Source organism: Pelodiscus sinensis, chromosome 30 (genome assembly GCF_049634645.1).
Source record: "Pelodiscus sinensis isolate JC-2024 chromosome 30, ASM4963464v1, whole genome shotgun sequence".
Taxonomy (NCBI): domain Eukaryota; kingdom Metazoa; phylum Chordata; order Testudines; family Trionychidae; genus Pelodiscus; species Pelodiscus sinensis.
Genome location: NC_134740.1, coordinates 11952052 through 11967768, shown reverse-complemented (window position 1 = coordinate 11967768; position 15717 = coordinate 11952052). Strand labels below are relative to the sequence as shown.

The 15717-nt window shown below is 44.1% G+C and overlaps 1 protein-coding gene across 1 annotated transcript; it reads left to right on the top strand.

Moving 5' to 3' along the window:
* The first annotated feature begins 9438 nt into the window (after positions 1 to 9438).
* Positions 9439 to 10401, top strand: LOC102444176 (olfactory receptor 6C75-like). The gene has a single exon (XM_025191022.2). It carries the CDS (start codon positions 9439 to 9441, stop codon positions 10399 to 10401), a length of 963 nt encoding a protein of 320 aa, XP_025046807.2.
* Positions 10402 to 15717: the final 5316 nt, after the last annotated feature.

Here is a 15717-nt window from a genome sequence, read left to right as displayed (position 1 = left end):
AGCGTTCCATTTCCATGAAGGGTAGGAAAGGAGCAACCAACCAGTGGGACCCAACGCAATGGTCGGGCACAACGAGTGGGGCAGTTGCATGGGATTATTTGGCCTACACCTTCCTTATCCTCCTGTTATGCCAGCTAACCCAGAACAGCATGATCAGTGTGCTATTACACCAGCTGTGGATGCAGAACTTTGGATAGATGCCAGTTGAAGGTATTTGACCAAAGCGACAGGGAGGGAGATATTTTCACAGGCCTGAAATGAAATGACTCAAAGACATATCTTAGTTCTGGTCTAGTATAGGCCTGGAATGTGCTTTCATGCCCTTCGGTACATGGTACCCCATGGAGAAACAGGGTGTACAGCTGTTTCTTCTCAAATGAATGGCGCAATGCTTTTACTTGTACACAGAAAAGGTGTAAAAAGATGTCTAGAGAGGTGTAATTTTGGGAGGACAGCTGTGTTAGGAGACTACAACGCGACACCATGAGATGGCCTCCTAGAGACTGGTTTAGCAGGGAACCTTTTGTTCTGTGCTACATTATTCTTAGGTTTTAGCCGTAAACTTGACTGTCCTCTGATATTTGTTCTCTTGAATATATTTGATAATGGAGCAAAGTGGGGGAAGGGATTTACTGTCCCATTCGTTAACACTGATGACCCTTGCAATTGGTTGCAAACTTGGACTGCTTCTACCTATACCTCTCCAAGATTCAACTCCCCAAACCCCTTAAGTATAGACACATAATGGGCACCAAACCGTTCTCTCTCTCTCATGATGGCTCCTTTATGCCAATATTTTGCACATTGTGTTTATTGGCGAGACCCACGTACCTTTCTAGTTCAGTGAAAGACTCTTACTCATTGACTACAAGGATTTTGGGTCAGGGCCTTTAAGGGACAAAGGGAGCCATTATTTTCTGTGCATCAAACATGAGCGGGGATACTTGTCTCCCTCTTAGACTCTCAATATAAACAAACACCCTCTTTATTCACATTTTACAATTCAACCATTCACCTCCACCCATCCCATCCCATATCAACTGCAGTATCTTTCTCACTGTGAGAGACAGCGTACGTCTAAACTACATGCCTCTGTCACCAGAGGCATGTAGATTAGGCTACCCGACAGAGTAAAATGAAGAGGCGATTTAAATAATCGCCGCTTCATTTAAATTTACATGGCTGCCGCGTTGAGCCGACAAACAGATGATCAGCTGTTTGTCGGCTCAGCGCGATAGTCTGGACGCTCCCCTGCCGACATCAAAGGGAGTTGTCGACAACCCAGGTATGCCTCACAGAGCCGTTCGCTCTGTTGTTGCAGACCAGACAGATGGGTGCAGGTTATTCCATCAAGTGTGAAAGAGGGAACTTTCAAAAGGAGCACACAAAGGTTAGGTGCCCAACTCCCTTTGACATTCAAAATCAAGTGGGTGCCTACCACCCATAGTCTCCTTTAAAAATCACAGCCATCGGCAAGAAACCAACTGAAACTTTATTCAGAGGCAACTTAGGAGGGCTTCTTGGCCTGTGTTTGGAGTTCCAAGTCCAGAGATCTGAGTGACCTGGGAGCTTTAGCGCAAGAGCATTTAATTTTTCTTCTAGAAAATACAATTGATATTGGCTCCATTTTTGTATTATTCTAGCAGGTCCACTCAACTAACGTATCAGTTGAAGAGAGATTCCAACTGAGATCAAATGTTCTGTCTACATGAATGTCCTATATCATCAGTCCTTCCCCTTTATTCCGTTCTCCATCTTTTCAGTCAAAGTTTCTCCTGTCCTTTGCCCTTTGGAATTTGTGTTTTTACTAATCTCAAGGGAGAAATTATGGAGAACAACTATGTTTATATCACTGTTTTCTCTGTCTAAAAGTAAATATTAATGTTCCTCGGAGCAATAATTTCAAATTCCCACCAGCGGAAATAGTGAGGAAGATGACATCATCTCATAGTAAGGAGAAATTATGAACCAGGACATACACTAATTCCTGTGTAAAGAAAGAAAACTAAAATATAGCATGTAGAGTTGGAAGATCCAGACACACAGACAGGAATGCAAAACTCAGTTTACTGAGATAACTATCAATGGTAAAAGAGACTGGATAACACAGCAGAAAAACAAAAAAACTTCTCTGAGATGTTCTTAAGGAAGGTTTAGGGTGAGGATGTAGCTGGCAATGGATCAACAGTATGAAAAGTAAAGCTTCACAATTAAAATGACATCTATAGATTTAGAACATTAAAATGCGTCCATGTATCCAATGTGTCAGAAAAAAATATGGTTGCTGGTTCGGTCCAGGAGGAATGAAAATGAAGGTAGACGGTGCACCTAAAATTATATCTATTTGCAATATTATGATATGATTGGATATGAATTTGAATTCTGTTCATGTATGACGGGTGATTCAAGGTGTTGATTAAAATGTCACGATTTGCTGAGTATAATTCTCCTGTTAATATGCACATATCATGTTTGTGATTCAATGAGCAACTATTAACTAAGCATCTGTACTTCAAATGTGATACTTGGAGATGTCCCACAGGGTAAGACAGTTTAGATAGTTGTGTGTGAAGAACCTAATCAAGATAACGAGTCACTGGGGTAAACCACGGGCATGAGGAGAAACAGGTCTCTCTCATGGTGAGCCATCCTTAGAGCATTATAAGGAGCTTGGAAGTGACAATTTGCTAGGAATCTCCAAGGGCAGGTGGGCAGGTCCCATGTCTCATGAGACGTCTGTATTTTTCCACAAACTGGTCTGGGACCCAAGTTCTGAGACAAAGGATTCCCACCCTATTTTTAAGCTATATAAGGTGGGGAGTGATCTCCTCCGTTCTTCACTCCCCACACAAGAGGGCTCCTGGGAAGACTTGAGGAAGAAAGACTGAAGAAGGGGAAGGGCTACACCCAGACCAAAAGCGGCAAGGAGTCCTGTGGCACCATCCTGAGTATGGAAAACTGAGAAATCCAGACTGCAAACCAAATGCATCTAGTGCTATGAGAATCTGCCAGACTGCTGGTATCATCACTCAGGGTGAGAAACTATTCATTCCTACTCAATTTAACTAGTCTGTTATTTTCAATTTAGGAGAATTTGTATTATTAATTTTTTGTGCATTTTCTGGTCATCTGCTCCTATCCCTTACAATGGCTTAAAATCTATTTTCTCTCATTAATAACCTAGTTTCTAGTGGTAACCTAAGTCAGTGCACCTGGAAGTGACATTTCTTGGGGAAAATCTCAGCTTGGTTAGCACAAGTGGGCATGTTCCTTTCCATTTTGAGGGAGAAGCGAACCAAGGAATAAAACTTTCCTGCTCAGTGTTCTGATCAGGGCAAGCGGGTACAGTCCTGGAGACCTAGGTTGGGGAGCTGGGGAATGTCTTGACTGTAGCTTCTCTATTGTTGGTTCATGCAGAGGCTGGTCTGAGAGCCTGTGGGTACCTGTACTTGGGTGTGTCTCTACCTGTGTGAATGCTGGAGGAACGGTAGGTCTGGAAGCAGGGGATCAGAGGGCTCACTGGAACCCCAGTTCCAGGTAGCCCCCTCAGGGTATTCATCAGAGTCAGATTATAGGTTAAACAAGCATAAGGAAGAGCCGTGAATGGCTCCCAGATTTAGTACATAAGAACAGCCACACTGAGTCAGACCAAATGTCCATCTAGCCCAGTATCCTGTCTTTGGAGAGTGGCCAATGCCAATGGCCAATGCCAGGGGGAGTGAACAGAACAGAGAATCATCAAGTGGTCCATCTCCTGTTACCCCCTTCCCTTTTCCCCACTAGCATAGAATCCCTGGTGAATAGGAACAACCTTTACTGACTGTCACAGGGCACTTGCCCAGCACTGTCCCTTTAAGGGAAAACCCCAGCCCGGAGCAAGGGCTTGGAGTAAAGCCCCAGTGAGACAGGCCTCATCAATTGGGGCCCAGCTGGGGGCTATTTAATGACAGGCTCCTGGAGGGAGAGAGGGGAATTGGCTGCTGCTCTGGGAGGAGAGCAGTAAGAGCCTGGCTGATGGAGGAGTAGGAGGTTCCTAGGAGCTAGGGCAGCGCTGGTGAGGGCAGTGTCCTGAACAGGACGCCGTGATGAAGAGAAAGAGGGGAGACACCCCCTAAAGACAGGCACCCAGTGGGGCAGAAAGGAGTAATTCCAAGGACAGCCGGATGGCGGTGAGTCGGCCCCCTCACGCTGACATTTGTTCTTTGGTCTCCAGAAGATATTTGGGAATGAACCAAGCAAGTGAAGTGATTTACCAGACAACGAATCAACACTAAGCAACTTGCATTGATTGCAATCTCGTTAGAGAGAGGATAGGGTCTCTTGGACTGGTTATAAGGTGCCATCCTGGAAACAGCTGGAAAAGAGGGTCCAAACAATTCTTAATCTCTCTACGCCTCACGAGCTCCAGCACCGTGGATCTGATAATTATGAGCCATATCCAAAACCCTTTGTAGTTAAGGAAAGGGTCTTATTCTTTGACTTTGCAGTCAATGGGGTTTTGTGTCAGGTGCCACAGAGGTGACAGGTGTTTTCTCTACATCTGATAGGGATTGTCATCTGTCCATTTTCCCTGCTCATTTTCAGAATAAAGTGTTACATTTTACAGCAGATAAATCCACCTCCACCTTTCCCATTCAGCTTCCACAGTATATTTGCTCACACCAATGTGCCCTTTAATGTGTTTGTCCATGTGCAGAACAAATTTTGTTCTGTGCACCATCTTTCCACAGTAGAAACAAATACCCTAGATATAATGTATAGTTTTAAAAAGTACCAGAGGTAGAATTACTCTAGGGAGGACAGGGCAGGTATTTTGGAATTCACTTTTCCAGAAATTCAGTTGAAGCATAATATAGAAAGAAAATTCTGAAAGGCATCGGCCAGTCAAAAAAACGGCAAACACGGAACTCTGAAATAACATAATTACAGCTAAGAGAGTTGCCTTGCAGGAAGTAAGCACAACAATGCAGGTGCGTGTTGGGAGTAGAGTGTGAAAGAGACAGCATGTGTGTTTGCGGGTCTGTCAGGGTCTGTGTTTAGGTGACGGGTACAAAGAGCGTGTGAGTGTGAGTGTGAGTGTGAGTGTGAGTGTGAGAGAGAGAGAGAGAGAGAGAGAGAGAGAGATGGGTGCTCTGAAATCTATGAGACACCGTGTGCTCACAACAGAAGCTTCCAAACATGGTGGCTGAGCTCTGTAGCTCCTGAGATCTGTTCCCAGATCTGCACAGATGGGCAGGAGGGAGGCAAGCATAGGGAACACCCAGACATCAGCTACCCCCACTCCCTTAGTCTGCATGGCAATCAGGAGGGTGCTGGGGCTGGTAAGGCTCAGAGCAGGAGCAGCAGAGGGAGATAAACCGTAAGCACGTACCACCCTGATCAGCTCTTTTGGTTCGTGTATGGCGCTTGACTCCTTCTTCCATCACAGTACAATGTAGCATGGTCACATCCTCGCACCGAGAGCCTCTCGCTCATTCAGCAAGGTTTGGAAAGTTGGGGGCAGGCAAGGCCCCCAGGGGATTTTTAAAGCCACCTACAAAGCATAGGAACCCAAACGCATTTCATATTCAAAGGCATAGCTCCCATAGGTTCCTTTAAACATCACAGACAATGTCAAGAAAGAGATTCAAATTTTGTTCATGTGGCATCTTTAGGGTCTTCTTGGCCCGTGGTTGGAATCCCAGGGGCAGAGATCTGACTGACCTGGGAAATTTCGGCAAGAATTTCGTAACTTGGGAGTCTTTATTTGCCCTCTTTCTATGAAATAGAAGAGATGTCAGTTCTACATTAGGTAAGTTGCTCTGCTGGAATAAGGCTAATGGAACACATGAACAGAGATTTCCATTCAGACCAGAATTAATCTGAGTGAATTTACTTTGAAATGAGACACTCCCTGTTTTCTATCTCTTGGACTTTTGAATCAACGTTTCTGCTTTCTCTATTATTTCGCCTTTGGAAACGGTTGTGTCCTGTGATTTCCCCATTCCGGTTAATAATAAGACTTTTCTTTTATCATTGTCTTTCCTAGCTACAAATAAATATTCACTTTCTTTTATGCAATCGTTTCAAATTCCCACCAGCAGAAATATCAAGGGAGATTGCATCGTCCCACAGGAAGGAGAAATTAATTTTTGTGAACAGGAATAACAAGAAAATACACCAAGAAGCAATGTAGTATTAAGACATTCAGGTAGGAACCCAAAGCTCAGTTTATCGTGGAAGACTGTCAAAGGCAGAGGAGACAGGAAAACGTCCTGGAAAGCGATAATCTTACTGCAGAAAATCTGAAGGAAATAGTATGTTGAAAGTGAAAGTTGCAAATATCATCCATGTAAAAGGCAAAGCAGCACAGTTAAAATAATAGTATCTCATACGGGAAAGACCAATACCCGCTTAGGCAGCCATAACAATAAAAAAATAGGATTGATTTATGAATATGGTAGGAAATCACGTAAAAGTAGAGGGGTTTAGCAAAACGAGCTAATAAAGAGTAATGAATTACTCTAATTTAGAAGATAAGAATGACCAGACGGATTCAGATTAATGGTCCATCTAGCCCAGTATCCTCTCTGACAACAGTGCCAGGTGCCCCAGAGGGAGTGAACGGAACAGGGAATCATCTCAGGATCCCTCTGAGGTCATTTGTTCCCAGCCCATGACAAAAACAGATTAGGAACGCCATCCCCACTCATTCTGTTTATCCACAATGTCTACAGCTGTTCTGTTATCCATTGTATAACCTTGGTCTTCACAACATCCTCTGGCAAGGAGTTCCACAGTTTGACAGTGCGTAGCAAACTCTCTCCCTCTCAAACACACACACGCACGCTAAGATGCCTATTGTTGTTTTTTATCCTATGTTCTAACAGAATCAAGGTGCTTCAGAGGAAATGAACAGGAGATCATCAGATTACTCGTTTCATGACACCCCTTCCCAACTGCGGGCTAACTGAGTTTATCGACACCATCCCTACCCATCCTGCCTAAGAGCCACAGATGGACCTATCCTCCAGGAACGTAACCACAGGTTGGACCTCCCTGGTCCAGAACCCTCAGGACCTGAATGGTCTCGAACCAGGGTGTTTTCTGGACTAGGGGAGATCAAGGCTCCCATTCTGGCCATCAGCTCCACTCCTGGGCAACAGCGCTGGCCACTGGTCTTCACTCATGGCCCCATCCAGCACTGCCATCCCCACCGCCAGATTGGGCTCCGGGTGTGTCTAGACTACAGGAGTTTGTCGACAAAAGTGGACTTTTGTCGACAAAACTATACCTGTGTCCACACTGCCTTTGAGTTATGTCTACATAACGTCGACAAAACTCAGCAGTTTTGTCAACACTGGTAAACCTCATTCTACGAGGAATAACGCCTTTTGTTGACAGAGTTCTGTCGATAGAAGGCATTATTGCATCTAAACTGTCCTTTGGGTCCACACTGTTATGTCGACAAAGAGGCTTGCTTTGTCGACAGAACTGAATGTAGTCTAGACGCTCTTTGTCGACAGAAGTTTTGTCGACAGTATCTGTCGACAAAACTTCTATCGACAGAAGCCTGTAGTCTAGACGTACCCTCCCAGTCCTTGGCCTCACTACCACCAGCTCAGGCTGTGTTCTGATCCTGATCATCCCCACTCCAAGCCAGGTTCTCTGGTCCAGCAATACCCATGGTCCTGCTGGACCGCGGATGTTCCCAGATGAGCGAGTACTAGAGTGTAGAGTTTCAAGCTGCAGCTTATTAGCGTCATGTGTGTGTGTGTGTGTGTGTATTTCATTATTCAGCAGGTGAGATATATTGCTCGCAAATTTTTTTAAACAAAACAAGTTGTCCCTCTTCTCTTCATGCGTGTGTGTGTGTATTTCCGGATCTCCATTTTTCTGTCATAATTTTAGGTCACTCCACCCTCGAGGCACTGCTGTGTTTCTGGCTGTAGATGTTGATTCATATGTCAGTGGATGGAGATATTAGAAAGTAGGGTAGATGATAAAGTGGATAGGGGAAAGGAAAAAAGAGACCTCAGGTTTTTTGTCTCTAATACATTGGCCTTAAGAGCAAGAATCTCCTACTTTTTTTTTAAACATTATATTACTCATAATATTGGGAGAAAGAGATGATCTCTCTCGTATCTCTTTGTTTTTCTCTTTCTATATATTTGTATTTCATTCTGTCTATATATTTCTTCTTTTTTTCTCCTAGCACATTTTTTCCCTTATGGAAAATATGACTCTAATTTCTTTCTTGATAAGTTTTTATTAATATTTTGCTTGAATTATGTGGGGTTGGGTTCAGACCTCAGCTACACACGAAGCTGATGGAATTTACACTCTTGCAGCTTAGATCAGAAAAATGTCCAGGGAGTGCATTTAGGATCTTTCCATGTTTCTGGTCTTCAGCTCTAAAAATGGTGCGAATTTCTCAGGGAATCTACTGTGATAGAAGTCAGCTCAGCAGGCCATTGTGAAAACCTCAGCCTCATTGGTGTTTCTGTTTGTCTGTACGGCATCTGGGCAGTGCGATTCCCTCCTTGATCAAAGCTAGCACGTGTATGCCCACTCAAGCGGCAAGTTATGCCTCCCAGCTGCAGTGTAGATGTGTCCATAATAGACCTCCAAATAACTTTCATTTCCAATGCATTGATATTTACAAAATCGACAGTGGTTGATAGGCGCCGATATGACAAGTTCCCAATCTCAAAGTCTTTCTTTAGAGTTTAAGAGAGCTTTGGCCACATTGGGTATGTCGACACTACACAGAAGATCAAAGCTGCCACTGTCGATCTTCCAGGGTTCGAATGAGTGGGTGAAGTGAAGACGCTAATTGTAACTGAGAGGGACACTCCGGTCGCTGCCAGTAATCCTGCTTCCACAAGGAGTGAGAGAAGTCAAAGAGAGAGTGTTCTCCCTTCCACTTCCTGCAGTGTGGACAGTGCCAAACATTGAGTTAAGGTACTTCCTCTTCAGCTACGCAACTGACAGGGATGAAGTTGCGTATCTTAATTTGACCTTATCCCGTAGCGTAGACATATCCATAGATGGGCCATTTCTGTCATTCGGTAGGGTTTCGTGCTCTTGGGTCACCCATATGGGATGCTGAACCCCAAAATTAAATGAGTTGTCTACTTTTTATTAGAGCATAAGCTTTCATGGGCAAAGACTCACTTCATCAGATGCATTTCCACTGCATGCATCGGACAAAGTGGGTCTTTGCCCACAAGAGCGTATGCTCCAATTTAGCTGTTAGTCTATAAGAGGACTCCTCATCACTTTTGCAGATTCAGACTAACATGGCTACTCCTCTGCTACTTTTGATTGACAACTTTGTTTTTCCAGGGGAGACATGAAGTGGTTCATGGTTATCTACTTCAGATTTCTGGCAGTGTGACTTACAGCACAACTGCAGAGCAATGATTGTAGCAATATTTCTTCTTCTCTATACAGGTTATGGAGAAAGCAGAAGGAAGAAATGGAACGCTCATCGTGGAATTCATCCTCTTAGGCTTTGGGAATGACCCAGAATTGCAACCCCTCCTCTTCTTCGTGTTTCTAGTGATCTACCTTGTGACTTTGTCCGGAAACCTCCTCATCCTTGTGCTAGTGATGGCTGACCAGCATCTTCACACCCCCATGTACTTCTTCCTGGGGAACTTGGCCTGCTTGGAGATTTGCTACACCTCCACCATTCTGCCCAGGTTTTTGACCAGCCTCCTGACTGGAAACAGAAGTGTTTCTGTGAAGGGCTGCATCGTGCAATTGTATTTCTTTGCTGTCATGGGAACTACAGAAAATCTGCTGCTCACGGCCATGTCGTATGATCGATATCTCGCCATTTGCCACCCCCTCCGCTACGCTGCTCTGATGAACAGCCGGGTTTGCATGAAACTAGTGGCGGGGTCCTGGATAAGCAGCTGTCTGGGCATCACCATAGTAAATAATTTCTTGTTCCGATTAACGTTCTGTCATTCCAACGAAATTGATCATTTCTTCTGTGAATTTGTGCCAATGATAGAGCTGTCTTGTAGCGACACCCAGATTGTGCAATTGCTGGGGTTCGTTGTTGCTGTCTTAGGGGCACTGGTGCCCTTTCTGCTCACCCTGGTGTCCTACGTTTGTATCATCAGCGCCATCCTGAAAATCCCGTCCAACATCGGGAGGCAAAAGGCCTTTTCCACTTGCTCCTCCCACCTCATCGTGGTGACGCTTTACTATGTGATCGTGATCGCTGTCTACTTGGTTCCCATCGTCAGTACTGGGAAGGTAGACCAAAAAATATTCTCGGTCTTCTGCACGGTCCTGACTCCCATGGTCAACCCTGTCATCTACTGCCTGAGAAACAAGGAGGTCAAAGAATCCCTGAGAAAAGCTATTTGTAAATTGGTTGCTTTGAGAAACAGGCATAGAATTTGAAAGGGCAAATTTCAGTGTATACTACAATAACGAAGAAATGATCTTGTTTCTTAGACAGAATCCATTTGAGTCATTGAGAAATGAGTGAGATTTCATTTTTCTTTCTTTCTTTCTTTTTTTCTTTCTTCTGTACATGAACACTACTGCCTGAATTCTGCAAGGAGTTTTACATCTTATGTGTGGTTCTGGCTCTCTTTCCTTCCCACTGAACTCGATGAAATTCATTCTCCACTCATTAGGATTCACTGTTGTCAATTACACCTCTGAGAAGTAAGTGACAAAGGTCAATGCTGCAGTGAGTGGAGAACTGTGATTGGTTACTGTTTTCTTCAGATGGGTAAAAGAAAAACTAAAGTCATGGAGGGTTGGGATGTCAATGTCAGGGCTGGCCCTACCGTAAGGCGAACTGAGGCGGCTGTGGAGAGGAGCCAGAGTGTAGAAAATTGTGTCTGCTGCTGGTGCATATGTAGGTAGCAGAGCAGAACCATGAGAGGAGTAGAACAAGAAGGCAGAATTGAGACCTTTCAGAGTTTTGGCCCAAGTGAAAGGGCATCATTTCGGCTCCCTGCCTCAGGTGCCAAAATGTTGTGGGCCGGCCCTGGTCAGCGTCCTACTGTGTTGGATTTTCTTCTAAGTTAGACGTCTTTGTGGGGTTACAGCACCATTTAAATATCGAAATCTCTGTCACAACTCACATCAAGATAGGTTATATAAAACAGAAAGAAAAAACACAGGCTCCATATTTTCAAAGCTCAGAGATCCCTTCCCATCCTCTGCTGAAATACAAAGAAATGGATGAATTGAAACGAACAGGAAAGGAGGAGATAAAAGCACTATGCGACTTTACAAATTTAAGCCTACAATTTGTCACCAAGCCCCTGACAGAAATTCACTCCTGCATAGGAAATAGTGACCAAACCTCGAATTTAAGAATACAATCTCAGTGAGTCTCCTTGCTATTTATGTTCTCTCTCCAACATATTTCAGTCCCCTATTTTCCCCCCAAAATACTAACATTCCCCTGTTCCTTTTTTACCTTTTTAGATACCAATTGCTCCCCTCCTCATCCTCCCGTGGGCCTGGAGGCAGAGCCATGTGAGGTGCCAGGATGGAAGTGTATTATTTTTGTGGCCTCTCGTGTCAGGGTGGTTTTGGAGGCATGGTGGATGTATCCAGCCCAACGCGATTGATGCATTTAAATCAAAGGAGCTGAATATTTTGCGCATTGTGTCTCAGAATCTTTCAGGACTCAGACCCTGGCCCTTCCCGTCATACTGTTTAACCTAAGGGTGGGAGCACTTGTAGTGGAAGATCGTTATTTATTTTCTCTCTGCCTGATTGGGAGGAATTCATTAGTCTCCCATGTTCAAAGCAAACATGGTGGCCCATGGAGTACACTCCACAGAAGCTTTCTGTCTCTCTCCGCTGTTGACATGGTTCCATGTGGGATGCATATTTAAATGCTCATTTAAGAACTTGGCTCTCCCACAGTGGACCTGAGCAATTTGACATCCAGACTACAGAGTCAGCCATAGACGTACCTGCGGGCCAAATGATGATTTATTTTCATAAAAATATAACAGGGCATCATTCAAGGGATGCACCCAGATCACAGGGAGCCCTTAGCTTGGGGGTGGGACCACAAACGAGGGGTTCAGGTGTTGGAACGGGGCACCGGGCTGCGGTAGAGGCAAACTGTAAACTCAAAGCACCTTTGTGAGTGGTTTGCTGGGATGGGGGCTGTGTGGGCTCCTCAAAAACCAGAGGCATCGGTGTTGGCCTAGGAGGCCTAAGTCAACTGGGCAATGGCGTTCCATTTCTGTGAAGGGTTGGAAAGGAGAAACCAAGCAGCAGTGGGACCCAACGCAATGGTCCGGCACAAAGAGTGGGGCAGTTGCATGGGATTATTTGGCCTACACCTTCCTTATCCTCCTATTACACCAGCTAACCCGGAACAGCATGATCAGTGTGCTATTACACCAGCTGCGGATGAAGAACATTGGATAGACACCACTTGAAGGTATCTGTGTATATGACCAAAGCGACAGGCAGGGAGATATTTTCACATGCCTGAAATGAAATGACTCAAAGAGGACAAGATATATCTTAGTTCCGGTCTAGTACAGGCCTGGAATGTGCTTTCATGTCCTTCGGTACTTGAATTGACTCACACGGGGTACCCCATGGAGAAACAGGGTGTACAGCTGTTTTGTCTCAAATGAACGGCGCAAACACTTTTATTTGTATGCAGGAAAGGTGTAAAAATATGGTTAGACAGGTGTAATTTTGGGAGGACAGCTGTGTTTTGAGACTGCAGTGCGACACCATGAGATTGCCTCCTAGAGATTGGTTTAGCAGGGAACCTTTTGTTCTGTGCTACATTATTCTTGGGTTTTAGCCGTAAACTTGACTGTCCTCTGATATTTGTTCTCTTGAATATATTTGATAATGGAGCAAAGTGGGGGAAGGGATTTACTGTCCCATTCGTTAACACTGATGACCCTTGCAATTGGTTGCAAACTGGGACTGCTTCTACTGATACCTCTCCAAGATTCAACTCCCCAAAACCCTACGTGTAGACACATAATGGGTGCCAAACCGTTCTCTCTCTCACGATGTCTCCTTTACACCAATATTTTGCACATTATGCTCATTGGCAAGACCCAAATATCTTTCTAGTTCAATGAAAGTCTCTTACTGATTGACTACAAGGATTTCGGGTCAGGGCCTTTAAGGGATATAGGGAACCATTATTTTCTGTATATCAGACATGAGCGGGGATACTTGTCTCCCTCTTAGACTCTCAATATAAACATGCACCCTCTGTATTGACATTTTACAATTCAACCATTCACCTCCATCCATCCCATCCCATCCCATCCCATATCTACTGCAGTATCTTTCTCACTGTGAGAGACAGAGCCGTTCCCTCTGTTGTTGCAGACCAGACAGATGGGTGCACGTTATTCCATCAAGTGTGAAAGAGGGAACTTTCAAAAGGAGCACACAAAGGTTAGGTGCCCAACTCCCCTTGACTTTCAAAGGCAAGTGGGTGCCTACCACCCATAGGCTGCTTTAAAAATCACAGCCATCGGCAAGAAACCAACTGAAATTTTATTCAGAGGCAACTAAGGAGGGCTTCTTGGCCTGTGTTTGGAGTTCCAACTCTAGAAATCAGACTGACCTGGGAGCTTTAGTGCGAGAGCATTTAATTTTTCTTCTAGAAAATACAATTGATATTGATTCCATTTTTGCATTATTTGAGCAGATCCAATCAGCTAATATAAGAGATGAAAAAAGATTCCAATTGAGATCAAATGTTTTGTCTCCATCAATGTCCTATGGCATCAGTCATTTCCCTTTATTTCATTCTCCATCTTTTCAGTCAAAGTTTCTCCTGTCTCTGCTCTTTTCCCTTTGGAATTAGTTGTTCTCCATAATTTCTCCCTTGAGATTGGTAAAAACACAATGTTTATATCACTGTTTTCTCTTTCTAAATGTAAATATTAACTTTCGTCTGAGTGATAATTTCAAATTCCCGCCAGCAGAAATACTAAGGGAGATTACATCATCTCATAGCAAAGAGAAATTACAAACCAGACAATATATTAATTTTGTGAAATGGAAGAAAATTAAAATACACTATGAAGGGTTGGAAGATCCAGACACACAGACAGGAATACAAAACTCAGTTTACTGAGATAACCGAAGACTATCAACGGTAAAACAGACTGGATAATATACAGTGGTGGAAAAACAAAAACCTTCTCTGAGACATTCTCAAGGAAGACTTAGGGTAAGAGTGTTGCTGGCAATTGATCAACAGTATGAAAAGTAAAGCATCACAGTTAAAATGAAATCAACAGATTTAGAATATAAAATGTGTCCACGTATCCAACGTGTCCGAAAAAAATATGGTTGCTTGTTCAGTCCAGGTGGAATGCAAATGAAGGTAGATGGTGCACCTCAAGTTATAGCTATTTGGAATATTATGATATGATAGCACCAGAATTAGAATTCTGTTTATGTAAGATGGATGATTCAAAGTGTCGATTAAAATGTCACAATTTGCTGAGTATGATCCTCTTGTTAATATGCACGTATCATTTTTGTGTTCAAGGGGCGACTATTAACTAGGTGTCTAGACTTCAAATGTAGTGACACCTGGAGATCTCTCACTGGGCAAGACACGGTTTAGATAGCTGTGCGTGAAGGACCTATTCAAGACAATGTGTCACTGGGGTAAACCACGGGCATTAGGAGAAACAGGTCTCTCTCATGGTGAGCCATCCTTAGAACGTTATAACGAGCAAGGAAGTGACAATTGCTAGGAATCTCCAAGGGCAGGTGGGGAGGTCCCATGTCTCATGAGACGTCTGTATTTTTCCACAAACTGGTCTGGGACCAAGTTTTGAAACAAAGGTTTCCCGCCCATTTTTAAACTATATAAGGTGGGGAGTGATCTCCTCTGTTCTTTACTCCCCACACAAGAGGACAGAGTAGAGGAAGAAGGCGAAAGGCTACACCCAGACCAAAGGGGTTTCCATCCTGAGTATGGAAATCCGAGAAAACCAGACTGCAAACCAAATGCACCTAATGCTGTGAGAATCTGCCAGACTGCTGGTATCATCACTCAGGGTGAGAAACTGCTCATTCATAGTCAATCTAACTAGTGCATGATGTTCAATTTGGAGGGTTTTTTTTTTTTTTTTTTGCATTTTCTGGTAACCTGCTCCAATCTGATCCTATCCCTTACAATTGCTTAAAATTGTCTCATTAATAAACTGGTTTCTACTGTAACCTAAATGTTGCCTGGAAGTTACTTTTCTTGGGAAAAATCTCAGCTTGGTTAGCACAAGTGGGCGTGTTCCTTTCCACTTTGAGGGAGAGGAGAACCAGGGAACAAAACACTCTTGCTCGGTGTTCAGATCAGGGCAAGGGGGTACAGTCCTGGAGACCTAGGTTGGGGAGCTGGGGAATGTCTTGACTGTAGCTTCTCTATTGTGGGTTCATACAGAGGCTGGTCTGAGAGCCTGCGGGTACCCGTAGTTGGGTGTGTCTCTACAGGTGTGAATGCTGGAAGAAGGGTAGGCATGGGAGAGCATGATCAGAGGGTTCACTGGAACCCGAGTTCCAGACAGCACCCTGGGGGAATTCAGCAGTCAGATTACGGGAAAACCTGGGTAAGAAAGAGCAAACAATAGTTTCCAGATTTAGAACATAAGAACGGCCACACTGAGTCAGACCAAATGTCCATCTAGCCCAGTATCCTGTTTTCAGACACTGGCCAATGCCAAGTGTCCCAGAGGGAGTGAA